This window comes from Gracilinanus agilis, chromosome 3 (assembly GCF_016433145.1).
Source record: "Gracilinanus agilis isolate LMUSP501 chromosome 3, AgileGrace, whole genome shotgun sequence".
Classification (NCBI taxonomy): domain Eukaryota; kingdom Metazoa; phylum Chordata; class Mammalia; order Didelphimorphia; family Didelphidae; genus Gracilinanus; species Gracilinanus agilis.
The window spans coordinates 44613333-44628762 of record NC_058132.1 but is presented as its reverse complement, the minus strand read 5'-3'; the positions used below and the strand labels follow the sequence as shown (position 1 = coordinate 44628762).

Here is a 15430-nt window from a genome sequence, read left to right as displayed (position 1 = left end):
CCCTTGGGGCTCTGAAGTCTTTAGTAGCGCCTCCCTAATCGGCCTCCTCAGTGAGGCTGGGGAAGTGGTTCTTTGGCTAGCTTTTCTCCCTCCAAGTGCACCTGGTGTGTGTGCCTTTGGGGCTGCCTTTCCCTAGCTTTTAGGGGTTGGAGTCTGCCTTCATCGAGCATTTTGAGATTTTCTATCATCATTCTATACTTTTAGATTGGTAACAATCTAAAAATAAACTCAATAATTTCAATGTTTATTTGTCCTTCAAACCTTAACCTTTTTGTCTCAGTATCTTACCATACCTTATACTTGATTAGGGCTTATTCTTTATTGAATCTAATTCATTTCTTAAAGATTTGCATCTATAAACTGTGTGTTGAATGAATAAATAAACTCAAGGACTGTGTCATGATATAAACTATAAGGTATCAGGCCTTTAACCCAGAAGGACATGACTAGCGAAGAGAGTAGCATACTGTTCCAGTCTTTCACCTTTTTCAAATATGAAAAATAGAGCATTTTATTAAACAGATAAATGTACATACCACTGAAGACTAAAAGATAGCACTAAACACTTTGTTAAAGATGACACTTATCTCACAAACACATTTACACACACATGGGAGGTGCATATATGTAAAACAAGTTTTGGGGCAGCATAATTGTTATTAATCATATCTCAGTATAAGCATAGTTTTAGCAGTCAGTCAACAAACGTGTTAAGGAGCAGCTATATCTGTATGCCAGGTGTACTGTATGAGGTGCTAGGAAAATGAAATAACTCCTGCTTGCAAGGAGCTCGCCATTATACTCTTAGACTTAGTTAGTGTGCCTGTTTCTAGCTCAAAGCCTATTCTCTTTAAGAGTCATATCCCTGGGGGCAGTTGGGTAGCTCAGTGGACTGAGAGCCAGGCCTGTAGACGGGAGGTCCTGGGTTCAAATCTGGCCTCAGACACTTCCCAGCTGTGTGACCCTGGGCAAGTCACTTGACCCCCATTGCCTAGCCCTTACTGCTCTTTTTGCCTTGGAGCCAATACACAGTATTGACTCCAAGATGGAAGGTAAAGGTTTAAAAAAAAGAGCCATATCCCTCTCTGAATTTTTTCATTGGATCTCTAGGCCAGCTTGCTATTAAGAGTTCTGCCAAAGCAATAAATGGTCTGTTCACTTTGCTTTTAGAGCTAGTGAAAGACAGGCTCATATATTGTCTTATCTTTTCTCTGTTACCCAGGAAAATATGCCATTTCCTTGACTGCCTGTTCTGTGCTTTGAAGGAAAAAATAAATCCTTTTTTTTAAAAACTCACCTTCTACCTTAGAATTGACACTGAATATCATTTCCAAGGTAGAAGAATGGCAAGGGCTAGGCAGTAGGGGTTAAGTGACTTGCTCAGGGGTCATACAGCTGGGAAGTATCTGAAGACCAGATTTGAACCCAGGACCTTGTGTCTCTAGACCCAGCTCTCAGTCCACTGAGCTACCTAGTTGCCCAATCATTGTTCTTAAAGAAGAGACCCTTTCTATTGCCCAGTAGAAATTTATCGCTAATCTCTATTCTTTTGAGCTTCTTAATAACTTCAAAAGCTGACCTCTAATATTAAGTCTGCTGAAGGAGCTTGCTATCTTATACCATAGTTAGTTGAAATCTTAAAATGATGTTCGTCACAGTCATTTCTCCTTTATTTCTTTATCACTCTGTATCTCTGTCTTTCTCTTCAACCCACCCCTGTCCCTCCTCCTTGAAGCTTTCAGTATTATATATACACACACACACACACACACACACACACACACACACACACACACACACACACACACACACACACACATATATACACACACATACACATATATATCATCTTCTCAAACTCCCTGGTCTATGGTATTAAAGAATGTACAGATTAGAAGCATCCTCAGTGGCTGTCCAGTACAGCCCATATCTGAAAAGAACCCCACTGCCAGCATACCTGCCAAATGATTGTCATCAACTTGATGACCTTCTACTGAAGGAAACCCTGCCCACTCCCTTATGAGGCCACTGATCCCGGTCTGAGGCATTAGCACCCATTGTTGAGGGGTTTTACCTCCCATTCATCAACTTTCTGAGCACCTATGACTGATAAGAACACCTTTGGGAGAGAGAGACTAGAGATGGTTCCTGTACTGTAGCTTGTCCCTGGTGCCATCTTCATGATATTGGTCTTAGAAATCTACCTTCCTGATTGTTATTTCCTATTCTTTCTTTTTTTCCTCAGCCCCACTCCTAAAATCTTTATCCTCAATACAACTTCCAGTCCCTCTGGCTCTTTATTTTCGCAATCTGTCATTTCTTCTCTTGCCTCTTTCTTCCTTTCATGGTCTTCTTGATTCTACAGTTAAACTAATTCATCTATTTCTTCTTCCTTCATCCTGTCAGTTCTCATTTATTGGTTCTCCCCCACCTTTTTTGCACACACTCTTGGGTGGCTAAATGCCTTCAATCAGATAGGCATTAAGTGCCTACTCTGTGCCAGACACTAGGTTGGGCACTCGGAATGAAATAGTCTACTCAGTAAGAAGTAGAAATTGCATCAGGAAAGACAAGCACATTCAAAATAAATACAGTGTAATTTTGGGACGAGACACTGTCAGCTGGGAAAAGGGAATCCAGAAAAGCATCATGTATTTGTGGGTGCATGTGTGTGTGTGCTCGTGCAGAGGAGTGTGTGAAGAGGAGTCATGTATTCATTCATTATACACCTAGAAAGGTAGACTGGAACCCAGTTGTGAAGGCCTTGAAATGTCAAACTCTTTTTTGAGTTTACATTTGAACCTAGGAGTAGTAAATATTGGGATTTATTCAGCAGTAGGGTGACACGGGTTTGGAGTTGATTCAACAAGACTTGACAAATTATGAAATTGGTAGAGCGAGGGAGGAAATAAACCATTGAAGGTGACTCCCAGGTTGTAGATCTGTAACCAGAACATTGACGTTCACTGGAGAAAAATAAGGAGGTTCAGGAGAGGCTTATATCTGAGCAGAAAAGGTGAGTTCTGTTTTAGACATGTTGAGTTGGAACTGCCTGAGACATCCACTGCCTTTGGGCAGTTGGCGGTCCAGTGTTGTCGTTTCTCAAACTCTGTGACCAATTTCACAAGGATAGTACTGCTCTGTTAGTTTTTGTACCTTTCCCTTTGTCTTTCATATTTACATTAATTTAATAGATTTATTCCCTTAGGTAAAGGATGCTAGACCACTACTGCAATCTTCCTTCTCTCCTTTGTCTTTCTTAGGTGTGTGATAAAGAATGGCACCATTACGTTCTCAATGTGGAATTCCCCAGTGTGACGCTGTATGTCGATGGTGTTTCCTATGATCCCTTTCCAGTGACAGAAGATTATCCTCTTCACCCTTCCAAGATAGAAACTCAGCTGGTAGTTGGAGCCTGCTGGCAAGGTAGTGTAGACAACCCTACCATCTTCTGAATTGAATGAAGACATTTTACGGTCATAGTGGCGAGTGGCCCATTCTTGTACCAGCAGCTTTCTCTCTCGTGATTTCCTGTGGCTCTGTACCAGTAGGGCACAGTAGTTCCTTACTTTTATGATTTGTGAGATTTCTTTTACAAAATGGTAGTCCTCCTTTCTCCATCTGGGTCTCAAGGAAAAGTTGCTAAAAGAAATTTATAAACCCCAAATAGAGAGACATCCTCATCTCATGTCATCAACAGAGCATTTTCAAAGGACAGATGATTGCTGTGCCCCTCCCTCACAAGTACTATTCTGGCCAATGTCCCAAGTCTTATGCCCAGGATAACAGAGACATGATAGTCGATTTGTAGGATTGCAACAGAGGAAAGTTGTTCTATTCTAAAGCAAGTACTAAGCTCTCCACTGCCTGTATAAGAAGCAGCTTCTGTACTTACAAGGGCAGTAAAGCAGCAGAAGTAGTCCAAAGGCTTGATATAGTGATCTCCAGAAAATTTAATGGATTTAGAAAATAGAATTGTGAATTTCAAGAAGATAGAAATGTGTGTAATGTTAGCCTCAGATTTCTTTATTCAGCAGATGTGATCTGAATGCAACTTTTCTTTTTTAAGAACACTTTGGCTTCAGTTAGGAACATGAAAAAACCTAATGCCCAGATCAGGTTTGTCCAAATTTGGATTTGACTAATCTTCCTAATGATTGTCACAAGTTAGGAAGAGCAAGAACTGCACAGCTGTTAATGAGAAGCAAGCGAGGCAGTTATAGCTGGTTCACAGCATTTCTTCTCAGGTGATTCACACTTTTTTGAGATTTTGGTGAGATAAATTATCAAATTTTTGAAAAAATAGGACATGAAGAAATGGAATGAAGATGTGTAGATGCTAGCATTATTTATAGTTTAAAGGGAAAAAAATCACTTTCTCTTCAAGTTAACTTTCTTTCTTCAAAAGTATTCTTTAGATCCCTTTTCTAATAGTCTTTTATTGAGAAGGGTTCTGAATAGCAGAGCTTTTTTTTCCCCCACTCTGGGGACAATCCCTAAAGTGTCAGGTTTCTTTGTCCATCTGGCTGTAATGAATTTACCTGGAGTGATGACCGAAAACAAGAAGTGCTTTTTGGGGATACCACTCCAGGGAATGGTCATTCTGCAAACATTAATTATTCTCCTCTCCTCCTTCTCCCCCCTCTTCTCTCCCTCCTACCATATCTTCCAAAGCACAGGAATGTTATACCATTTGTTTATTAAGCAGTTCTTGTACTAGGCAAGGGCATAGTGAAATTGAGACCTAGTCCCTACCCTCAGAGCTCTTGCAGTCTAGGGAGGGTAAGAGCCTATACAGTTATTGCAGTTGTTTCTAAAAATATGATTTTGAGAATTCACTTAAAAGTTCTATAGCAAGGAGACAAAGTCTAGTGCAAAGGTATGTTTAAAGTTTCCATTGGGTCTTACCAGAATTCAGAGGCATCTTAGAATTTAAGGTAGGGGCGCACAGCTAGGTGGCTCATTGAATTGAGAGCCACACCTGGAGATGGGAAGTCCACGGTTCAAATCTGGCCTCAGATACTTCCTAGCTTTGTGATCCTGGGCAGGTCGCTTATGACCTCTTTTGCCTAACCCTTGCTACTCTTCTGTCTTTGAACCAATATGCTGCATCAGTTCTAAGATGGAAGCTAAGAGTTTTAAAAAAAATAATTTAAGGCAAGGTAGGAGCAAACCCCCCACCCTCAATCCTGGGTTGTCCAGAATTGTTCCAGGATGTCCATTATAACAGTCAGCAGATAGCACCGTGCTCAGCCCTGGGGGCACAGAAACCAAAGGGACACAGGCATGAGGGGAAAGGGACAGCTTGTTTACATAGAAGTCCATGATAAACAGTAACATTCAAGGTAATTTGGGCCAGGGACTAGCAAAGAGGGATGGGAGTGGAGCCAAATTAGAAAGAAAGCTAGAGATGCGAAAGCCCACATGGAATGTTTCAGGATGGGTTTCACTTGAGGGAGGTTGTCTCTTTTCAGACCAATGCTTCATTAAATCTGAATGTTATCCAAGACCAGAAATAAGCAGGAATCTATAGCTCACTGAATCACTAAAGCCGCAAGGTCAGAAATATCAAGTTTAATCTATAAATAATGCAGCCTTCAAGCAAGTCCTTCATTTCTGGGGGGAAATCAGTATAAACACTCTAGGTGATAAGATTTCTTAATTGTGGAACTAGATCTTAGTGGAGAAATAAGGGCAGGATGGCCAAAAGAGATAAAAAAAAAAAAAGTAGGAATCAGAGACCATCAAGAATTGGTTTCTAGGAGGCAGGTAGGTGGCTCAGGGGATTCAGAGTCAGGCCCCAGAGATGGGAGGTCCTGGGTTCAAATGTGACTGAAACACTTCCTAGCTGTGTGACCCTGAGCAAGTCACTTGACTCATTGGCTATTCCTTACCACTCTTCACAACCAATACACTTTCTAAGATGGAAAGTAAGGGTTTAAAAAAAAAAAAAGAATTATTTTCTATAAGCTTTAAGAAAAACTTGCCTCCCTTCTTGGACCACTCACAAAACTAAACATAGGGTTGTATGTAGAGCGAAGAAAAAGAAGTGGAACTAGTGAAACCTATTCCTTCTGCCTCTGTTTTCCCCCAGCTGTGCTCTGTTCTAAGGGATTCACCGCCCCATGTCTGAAGTGGTTTTGTGCCTGCCACCTGGTGGAGGGTTAGAATGAATTTGTGTTTGCATGCTCAGATCCCCAGCCTCGGGCCTGGGGTGGACCAGGTTCCTTAATCAGAATGGCTCACATCTTCTGAAGTGCTTTACCCAGGTCCTTGCTATCCCTCTCTTATAGATGAGGAAACTGAGGCAGACCCAAGGGAAGTGATTTTTCCCTGAGTCACACAGTTTAGCGAGGGTCTAAGGCAGGATTTGATTTCAGTAATACAAATTGAGCACACCGTTCATTAAGCTACTGAGCCGACCAACTTTTGTTCTTCTAGAACTTGCCCCAGATGTTAGCAGTGTATGTATCCTGCTGGGTGTAGTCTACTCGTACTGGGTGCCATGGAAGCTGCTCCTAATGGAGTCTCAGCTCCCTGGAGAACTTGCTCAGTGGACGGGGAAGATCACCTCTGTGACTTCTGTAAGCCACAGGTTCTTTGCCCCTCCTGGGCTCCTGGCACTTGGGGGAAGGTCAATAAAGTGATGGATCCAACATTTTACTGCATGTTTTTTTTTTAAACCCTGACCTTCTGTCTTAGAGTCAATACTATGTATTGGTTCCAAGGCACAAGAAGGGTAAGGGCTAGGCCATGGGGGTGAAGTGACTTCCCCAGGGTCACACAGCTAGGAGTGTCTGAGGCCACATTTGAACCCAGGACCTCCCGTGTCCAGGTCTGTTTCTCCATCCACTGAACCACCCAGCTGCCCACATTTTACTGCATTTTTAAAGAAGGGGCTGGGGTGGGGGGTGGGGGCAGGGCTTTCCTCCTTTTGCCATGTTAGGAGCCTGGTTATGGGATATAGCTATAATGCAGGTGTGTTATTGTTACTGACCTGCTTTTTTCCCTTTTTGTTCCTTGTTCTAAGGGATGGCTCACTGGGTGGGAGGAGGGATATATTCAAAAAGGAAGGCGATGTTGAAAAAAAATCTATCAGTAAAACAATTTTTGAGGGTACTTTGATATGGAGGGTGCTGTTGGTTTTGTCAAATGTGACAGTATTAAGCTTCCCTGGACTTTCCTCTTGGGTAGTCAAGATTGAGATGAGCCCAGAATTGGGCACACATACCTGTATTTTTCCTCTTTGGAGTATGACAGAGAGGGCCCGGTGAGTAGACTTCATTCTGTTGGAAGCACTCTAGGGGATAGGCCATGTTGGGGAGGTGTAGACATTGTGTGGCCACAAGAGGCTGCCTGGGATAGGGGCCAGAGCCCCGAACTTGTCCTGGAGGCCTGGGTATAAGTCCATGCTCTTGCCCCTTAAAATCTGGGTCAGCCTGAGCAAGTTACCGCCTCTCGAAGCCTTGTTGCTAGAAGGAGATCATATGTGTAAACCACTTCTAAATCTCAGGGCATTTTGTCTATGCAAATTGTTCCTGATGATGGTGTTCCTGGGGCCTCAGCCCCTGCCCCATTTTGTACACATCTGCTGAAGAATATGAAGTTCTGCGGGCCAAGAGGGGCAGTGCTTCGGCGGGATGGGTGGGGGTGGTCGGGCTCTGGGTCTGTGGTCCAGGGCCCAGTCAGAAGATCCTAACCCTTTGGTCCTTCTCCGCTGTCTTTGTCTTGCTTTTCTACAGAGTATTCAGGAAATGAAAATGACAATGAGACTGAGGCTGAGGCAGTGACTGTGACCTCTGCAGGTTGCTGGAGTTTCTCTCCTCCTGTTTTCTTTCTTATTTCCCTTTAAAAGACAAGACACCAACTCATTCCACATTTGCATGAAATGTCAAAGTTGTATTTTGGCCACAGATGCCATTTGAGCTGCTTCTGGGCTTGTTTCTGCATCATGCTCACAGCTTCTCTGGCCTTTCATTTTTTGCCCTTTCACAGGTGCCCAGACTTCATTATGATCCCAGGGATGTGAGAGCAAAGGTTCATTAATACCCAGCACTAATGGTGACATCTTCCCGTCGAGCTTTATTCACATCCCATTGCATGTGGCCTTCTGAAATCCCCAAGGGCAGGTTTGGGAGATCACCTCCTCCTCCCACAGGGCTCAACCTTGAAATAAAGGAATGCCTGTCCCTCCTTATTGGGTTAAGCTCTGTTTGGGCTTCCAGGTTTTCCAGGCATGATTCATTTCTTGATGCTATTTATCCTTAGGCCCAAGTTGGGAACCTTGGAAGCTCAGGACAATTGGCATACCCTCTAGATCCTTATCTGGAAATGAAGGATGCTTCTAGAAGACCCCTTTCTGGCTTCTGACCCATTTAGGGACATGGTCTCTTTTTACTTGGTTGGGACTTGTGGAATCTGATCAAAGTTCATTCTCTGATGCTTTGTCTCTGGTCTCTGTAGTTCTGTCGGTTCCTTACTGGCACCAGCAGCACAAGTTAGATAGGCTAAAAGGCATTCGTATCAGCCACTGAAATGTAGTTGGATGGTTTATAGTAGCATATTCACTTTCCTCTTTGTGGTTTGCTGAGGACATCCAAAAATTCATTTTATTTCTAGAGCTTCCTGTCATTTGAGTGATTTGGGGAAAGGTAAAAGACAGTTAGGTGACTTAGTACCTAACTGGAAAGTTCAGTATTTCCATCTCCAGATGAATCTGTTGCATCTTAAGCCCTTGTTCAGAAAGCTAAGGCTGCATCTTCCTTGGGGAGAGGTAAAGATGCTGCCTGGTCCTCTGAGAAAGCAGCTGAGGAGCCAGAAGGCTGTTAGTCCTCGCCTTGCCAGTTCAGGGTACCCTTCCCTTCTTCCCCCAGGTCATGTGCATGATCATTGAGTCATTTAATTTCTTCATCGTGCTTATATGTAACTGCAAAGCTAACAGAAATTGTTATGAACTAACTCGCATGTCATGCATAATATGTCCCCCATTGGTAACACTTCAGTTCACAATTGAGCGACGCAATCAGGATGTATTAACTTCTTCTTTCTTCCTTTCTCAAAGGGGGTGAGCTACACATGGCCCAATTTTTCCGAGGTAATCTGGCTGGCTTAATGATTCGCTCTGGGAAACTGGAAAACAAAAAGGTGATAGATTGTCTGTACACCTGCAAGGAAGGACTAGATTTGCAAGTGACTGACAGCAAAGGCATGAAGGTAAAGTTAGCCTGAGGATGCAGTCGCTTTCACCTAAATGGCCATTGGCTGCTCATCCATTAATGACAGACCATGGCAGGAGAGAAGAGGTGGCATTGTGATTTAAAGTAAAATTCATTGGTGGAAGTCTTTTTTCATTGAAACAGTAGAGCATGTAAGAGCCTTCCTTAGCTCTTCTTCTCTTTCTAAATCTGTCTTCTGCCGAGGTTGGGAAATGTTTTTAAATTATTCATTTTAACCTCTTCAGATAATTGGCTCAGTTAATACAGAGATTTCTGGTGTCTCTACTTGTTTGCCCTCTTCCCCCTGTAAGCATTGACTACTTTCTGCTCCTGCAGCCTCTCTTGCCATTGAGAACTCTGTTCACTTTATTTCTTCTTTTGGAATGACCAGGTCCAAGCAAACCCCAGCCAGTCAGTGCTGACCTTGGAGGGAGACGACATCGAGCGATTCGAGAAGGCCATGCAGCACATTTCCTATCTGAATTCTCGACAGTTCCCCACTCCAGGAATCCGAAGACTGCAGATCACCAGCACCGTCAAGTAGGTCATGGTCTTTCACAACAAATTCTGTTCTTTGCAGATGGAAATACTGATTGGGGGTGTTGAGAGGAAGTAAAAGGGATAGGTTGAGTGGGAAGAATGGCTGGGCTTAGTAAATGATTTTTAAAGACATTTCAAATGTGCTTTTAGTTTTAGGAATCCTAGTGTTCCCTTTGGAATAAAAGATGATCTGTCACATTTCAGATGCACAGAAAGGCAAATTCAGTGAAACCATTTTTGTTCTAGTAATACTGGATTGTGGAGTGATGAGAATGTATTTGACCCCTGAAAGAAACCATGTCATGATATTCCCCTTGATAGAGATCTCAGGTATTTCTCAGGTTTGACTTTGGACTGTGCCTACCTCTGTGTCTTCGTGCAGATGCTTCAGTGAGGATGCCTGTATGTCAGTCCCTCTCGTGGATGGCTATGTAATGGTTTTACAGCCTGAAGAACCCAAAATCAGCTTGAGTGGCATTAACCATTTTGCTCGGGCAGCTTCAGAATTCGAAAGTGCCGAGGGGGTTTCCCTGTTCCCAGAGCTTCGAATCATCAGTACCATCACCCGGGAAGTAGAGCAAGACCCAGATGGAGATGAGGAGCCCACAGGTAACATTGCCACAGTGAACCTTCTCCAGCAAGAAGCAGGCAGGAGAGCCTCTTGGTTGCTTTCACAGCTCATATTACTGAGCTGTGCTCTTAGCTGAGATTCTGAAGATTATAGTATCTCTGTTGCTTTCAGTTATCAGTAAATGTCAAATGCCTGCTATGTGCCAGGCCCTGTGCTAAGCACTGAGGATTTAAAAAGAGACAGAAGATGGTCCCTGCGTTCGAGGAGCTCACGGTCTAATGGGGGAGACAAATGCAAATGACTATGCACAAACTATAAAAAGGAAATAATTACCAGGGGGAAGACACTAGAACTAAGAGGGGTTGAGGAAGCCCCTTTCCTAGAGAAGAGAGATTTTTGATCTCTTCTGATAGAAAAGAGTTGGGACTTGAAGGGAGTCAGGGAAGCCTGGAAGAGGATATGAAAATGGAGAGTGTTCCAGGAATCTAAGAAAAACAAGAATGCCAGGAGCTGAGGCAATTGAATGTCTTGTTTTGTGGAAGAGCCAAAAGACCAATGTCATCGATAAAAGTGAAATATTGGGGGAGTCAAGTGAAAGGAGCCTGGAACGGTAGGAGGGGGTCAGCTTAGGAAGGGCTTTGAATGCCAAATAGCATTTTGTATTTGATTCTGGAGGTGACCAGGCATTTTCTTGGAAGGTCAGACCCCAGAGAAAAAAATGAATTTTGATTTATGTCCACAAGCCTGGAGAAAGATGAAGTTAGTAGAATCACCCATTTTAAGCCTTTCTCTTCCAATTGTGCCTATTATTGTATTCATGGCTTCATCCAGTTACTTCTTTATCCTTAAAAGTAGCAAGAAAAAGCCTCTGAGGTTCCCCATAGCTTGAATGAGAATTAAAGGGGAGTTTGGCCCAACCCTGGGCCTGGGCTGGAGGAACAGTGAAATTGGCCTGTCGGGCCTTTTTCTCCTGGGCAGAGAGGTTACTTTGATTTTGGAAAGAAAATGATGTGGCCTCTTTATTCTGAATGTCTCCTAAAAGCTTTCCTTTAACCAAGGAAAATTTCAAGCATCTCTTCTAAGTTTTCCACTCTTCCTGTGTTGGTCATTAGTGGTTTCTGGGACCCTTTGGTCAATGTTTTCTTTTTTAGTTCAAGAATCACTGGTGTCTGAGGAAATCATGCATAATCTCGACACGTGTGAGATCACGGTGTTGGGCCAGGAGCTTAATCAAGATGAAGAAAGTTTGGAAGTGGACACGGCTCGCCTACAGCAGAAGGGCATTGAGATGAGCAGCTCCAGCGTGGGTGTGATCATCACAGGTGAGAGAAGGGCAGAAGAGATGCTATTGTGCTCCGAGTGCTCAGAGCAGCTTTGCAGGGAGGCGGGAGAAGCGGCCCTGGATTCCTCCTCTCCCTGCTTGGCCTCCTCCAGCATGCCCCGATTCTGCTGGGTGGGAGCTGTGGAAAGTTAGGAGGAGGCCCTGAATGTCTACTAGAAAGCAAGCCAAAGAGGGCACCTCGTGAGCACAGCAGGCAGGGCCGGCCGCCTTGTGCCAGGCCCTCTCTGGGGCAGGATCCTTGTCTCAGGCCCGACGGTGATGGGAGACTTTTCTGCCTTCAGGTGTGGACACCATGGCCAGCTATGAGGAGGTGCTGCATCTGGTGCGATACCGGAACTGGCACGCCTCCGCGTCTGGGCTGGACAGGAAGTTCAAGCTGGTGTGTTCTGAGCTGAACGGGCGCTATGTCAGCAACGAATTCAAAGTCGAGGTCCGTGTCCACAACGGCCATATCTGAAAAGTGCCCAGGACGAGTCAGCTACGTAGGGTCCTGGAGGCGCTGAACAGGGCAGGCTCGCGGCTGCCTTCTAGGTTCTGGAAGGTCCCGCGATTGGGCCCAGTCAAACATGCCTTCCTTCCGCCCTGCCTGGGGGAGGGCAGGGAAGGTGGTGGCAAGAGGCAGCTGATGAGAGCGAGAGCCTTGGGGCTGGGCACAGGGGCCGGTGCTTTCTGGTGGTCCGGCGTGTGAGAGATGAGTGGGAATGTTGTCACGAGAAGAAACACCTGGGGGAAAGGACGTGTGGCCAGGAAAGTCACGTGGCCCGTCCGGGGGGAACCCTGTAGCCCAGCAGGCCGCAGCGGGCAGCGCCTGCTCACGCGGTTTCTTAGCAGATCTCGGGGGGTGGAAGAGACATGGGCCCTGGTCCAAGAGTAGAGACTGTCCGTGCAGCCAGAGGCAGCTCTGTGCCTGCGGCCTCCTCTCGCTGGGGGAACACCAGGCTCTGCCGGCCCCCTCCTGCCTGGGAAGCGGGGGCTGCGCCAAAGCGCTCACTCTTCTCCCCCCCCCCCCCCGCAGGTCAGCGTCATCCACACGGCCAACCCGGTGGAGCATGCTAACCACATGGCTGCCCAGCCTCAGTTTGTCCATCCGGTGCATCACTCCTTTGTCGATCTGTCTGGCCACAATCTCGCTAATCCCCACCCATTTTCAGGTAAGGGTGCTCGTCGAGGCCGCTCCCCCGCCTGACCTCTTGGGGGCCAGAGATGGGGGCATGGGGGGTATCCCCTATCCTGAAGCAGTGGCTGCTCTTGTGATGATCTCGTTTTCCCGTCACCTCACAGTGGTGCCCAGCACCGCGACGGTGGTGATTGTGGTGTGCGTGAGCTTCCTGGTTTTCATGATCATCCTGGGAGTGTTCCGCATCCGCGCGGCACACCAGCGCACCATGCGGGATCAGGACGCGGGGAAGGAGAACGAGATGGACTGGGACGACTCTGCCCTGACCATCACAGTGAACCCCATGGAGGTAGGCCGGGGCAGAGGGGCCCAGGGAGACCCGCGGCGCGGTGGGTGCCCAACCAGGGGGCGCAGATTATAGTAAGAAGAGAGGCCCCCTTCAGCGTAGGGAGACGTTCCCCCACCATCTCTCTCCTCCCTCGTAGATGGGCCCCTTCTATGGTCTGGGAACGAACCGGGCCAGCACCTGGGGCTGCAGGGCCGGGGAGGCGCCCGAGGCTGATGGGTTGTGTGTGTTTGTCAGACCTATGAGGACCAACACAGCAGTGAAGAGGAGGAGGAGGAGGAGGAAGAGGAGGAAAGTGAGGACGGGGAGGAAGAAGATGATATCACTAGTGCGGAGTCTGAAAGCAGCGAGGAGGAGGAAGGGGAGCCGGAGGAAGACCAGCACAATGTCAATCGACAGCAGCAGCTAGAATGGGACGACTCGACCCTCAGCTACTGAGGCCGGCCACTCCCGCATCCTTGTTTGGGCGTTGAAAGACTGTGCTCTCGCTCCCTCCCTGATGTACAAAATCATTTTGGCCGCTGGGCCTGGCGGCTCCCCTGCTGACCCTCCCTGCCCCGCGCTTGCTCCTGAGCCCGTTAGGCCCCTCCTTCCCGCTGGCTGGAGCGGGGCGTTGGGCCTTTCTCCCCGGCCATCCCAGCTCAGCTTCCCTGACGGGCACACGGGTGTCCGGCCCACTCTGCTCCTGATCCTCCCGACAAGCTGCAATGGTCTGACTTCTGGACAAGGGGTAAACATTGCTCATTCCCACCCAGTGAACATACTTTTTCCTTTTTTTAAAAAAAGTTTTATTTTTTTCCAAATTAGTGCATGTATAAAGGTGGCCAGGAGAGTCCTTGTGTAGATGATTAACTGACTTTTGGCTATTTTGTAAATAAATTGAGATTCTGTTCTATCTTTTTTGTGACAGTGTAAACAAACAGGGCCTGGGGTTTAAGGGGTTTAAGGGGCTGGGGAAGAAGGAAGACTAGCTAGGTGTCAGGGCCCTGTGCCGCTGCCCGGAGGCCACAGACCAGCTGTGTGGGTGCCCGGCCTATCGGGGGCCTGCTATAGGGGCCAGAGACGGCAGTGTTTTCTTTGGGAATGGAAGCTTTTTTTCCCTTTTGGGTGAGGGGCCGGGCGGGCTGCAGCTGGGATCCTGCCCTTATTTTACACCCTGCTCACCACCTGTACGTAGCTCCTTGTACAGTAACCTGGACTCTGGTACTGGGCCTTTGTTTCTCATGTCTTTCTCCCCTGCAAATTATACAAACCGATTGTGCATCCAGTTTAACCATGGTTCATAGATGGCAGCAAACTTGGGCCCCCGTGGATTAGAGCACAACCGCCGGAGCAAACCTCCTGTGGGGACAGAAACCCACGGCCCGGAGCGGGGAGGGCTCCCTTGTTCCGGCAGCCAGGCAGGCCCACCGTCTTGGGCCTTGCTTGTGTTTGTTCCCGTGGCTGTGGTGCCAGATCTGTTAGCAAAGGGCCTAAAACCCAGACCAACTTTTTTTTTTTTTTAAAGAAATTTAAATGTAAAATTTTAGATTTCTAAAATGGGGTGGGGGGCGATTTTGACTACTTTTCTGTGATAACCATATCTGCTAGTTTTAAGTAAACTGGGGAACTTCTGTCTAACGGTTGTCCTGTGTTACTGTTGATGTGTAGACTTTTTCCTTCCATATACTTGTCACTGTAGCAGCTGTATTTAGACTCCCAACTGATAGCGATAACATCCGGACTGACTGATGGGGAACCTTTCGGATACTGTCTGTAACTGGTCGCCTCTCATTTTTCAGATGTGTATATTGGTGAAAGGTCAGTTCGGAAAGACTGTAAACAACAATAAATTTCTGATTCCAAGTCTGGTGTGAGATTCTTTCTGAAGGGAATCGATGGCACCCACTGAGCAGCTCCCCCTTGTCTTGAGCCGAGACTCTAATGACGTAAAAAGGCTTTATTTTTTTTAAAAATCTGCTTCTACCTCTCATTCCAAGGTTTCACAGACCACTTGTCTTAACCCACAATCACACATAACACATCCCTCTACGTACAGAAATATGAAATGATTTAAAAAAATAGAAAATATTTCTTCAAACTAGGCACATACAGTCTGTACACCGAAACCAAGAATTGCTATGTATGTGCAAAGTGGTGCTACCCCGAGCCAGGAAGCACACAAACCCGTTTAAATAAATAAAGTTCTAGTCTTGGCTTTTCCTATTGTAAAATAGGTGAGCTGGATGGGTTTTGTTATTGTTTGTTGTCTTTTTTTAAATTTCAGTATTTACTTTGGAACAAAAGTGCAGTCAATTTG

At 46.0% G+C, this 15430-nt stretch overlaps 1 protein-coding gene across 1 annotated transcript in view; it reads left to right on the top strand.

Annotated features, from left to right (window-relative positions):
• Window positions 1-14976, top strand: part of CLSTN1 (calsyntenin 1) — an 83037-nt gene extending 68061 nt beyond the window's left edge. The window contains exons 10-19 of the mRNA XM_044668668.1: window positions 3264-3426; window positions 7743-7805; window positions 9062-9213; window positions 9607-9755; window positions 10138-10364; window positions 11478-11648; window positions 11950-12098; window positions 12684-12819; window positions 12950-13134; window positions 13369-14976. Of these exons, the coding sequence (XP_044524603.1) occupies window positions 3264-3426; window positions 7743-7805; window positions 9062-9213; window positions 9607-9755; window positions 10138-10364; window positions 11478-11648; window positions 11950-12098; window positions 12684-12819; window positions 12950-13134; window positions 13369-13569 (1596 nt within the window). The 3' untranslated portion in view covers window positions 13570-14976. The remainder of the gene's footprint in view (window positions 1-3263; window positions 3427-7742; window positions 7806-9061; window positions 9214-9606; window positions 9756-10137; window positions 10365-11477; window positions 11649-11949; window positions 12099-12683; window positions 12820-12949; window positions 13135-13368) is intronic.
• Window positions 14977-15430: the final 454 nt, after the last annotated feature.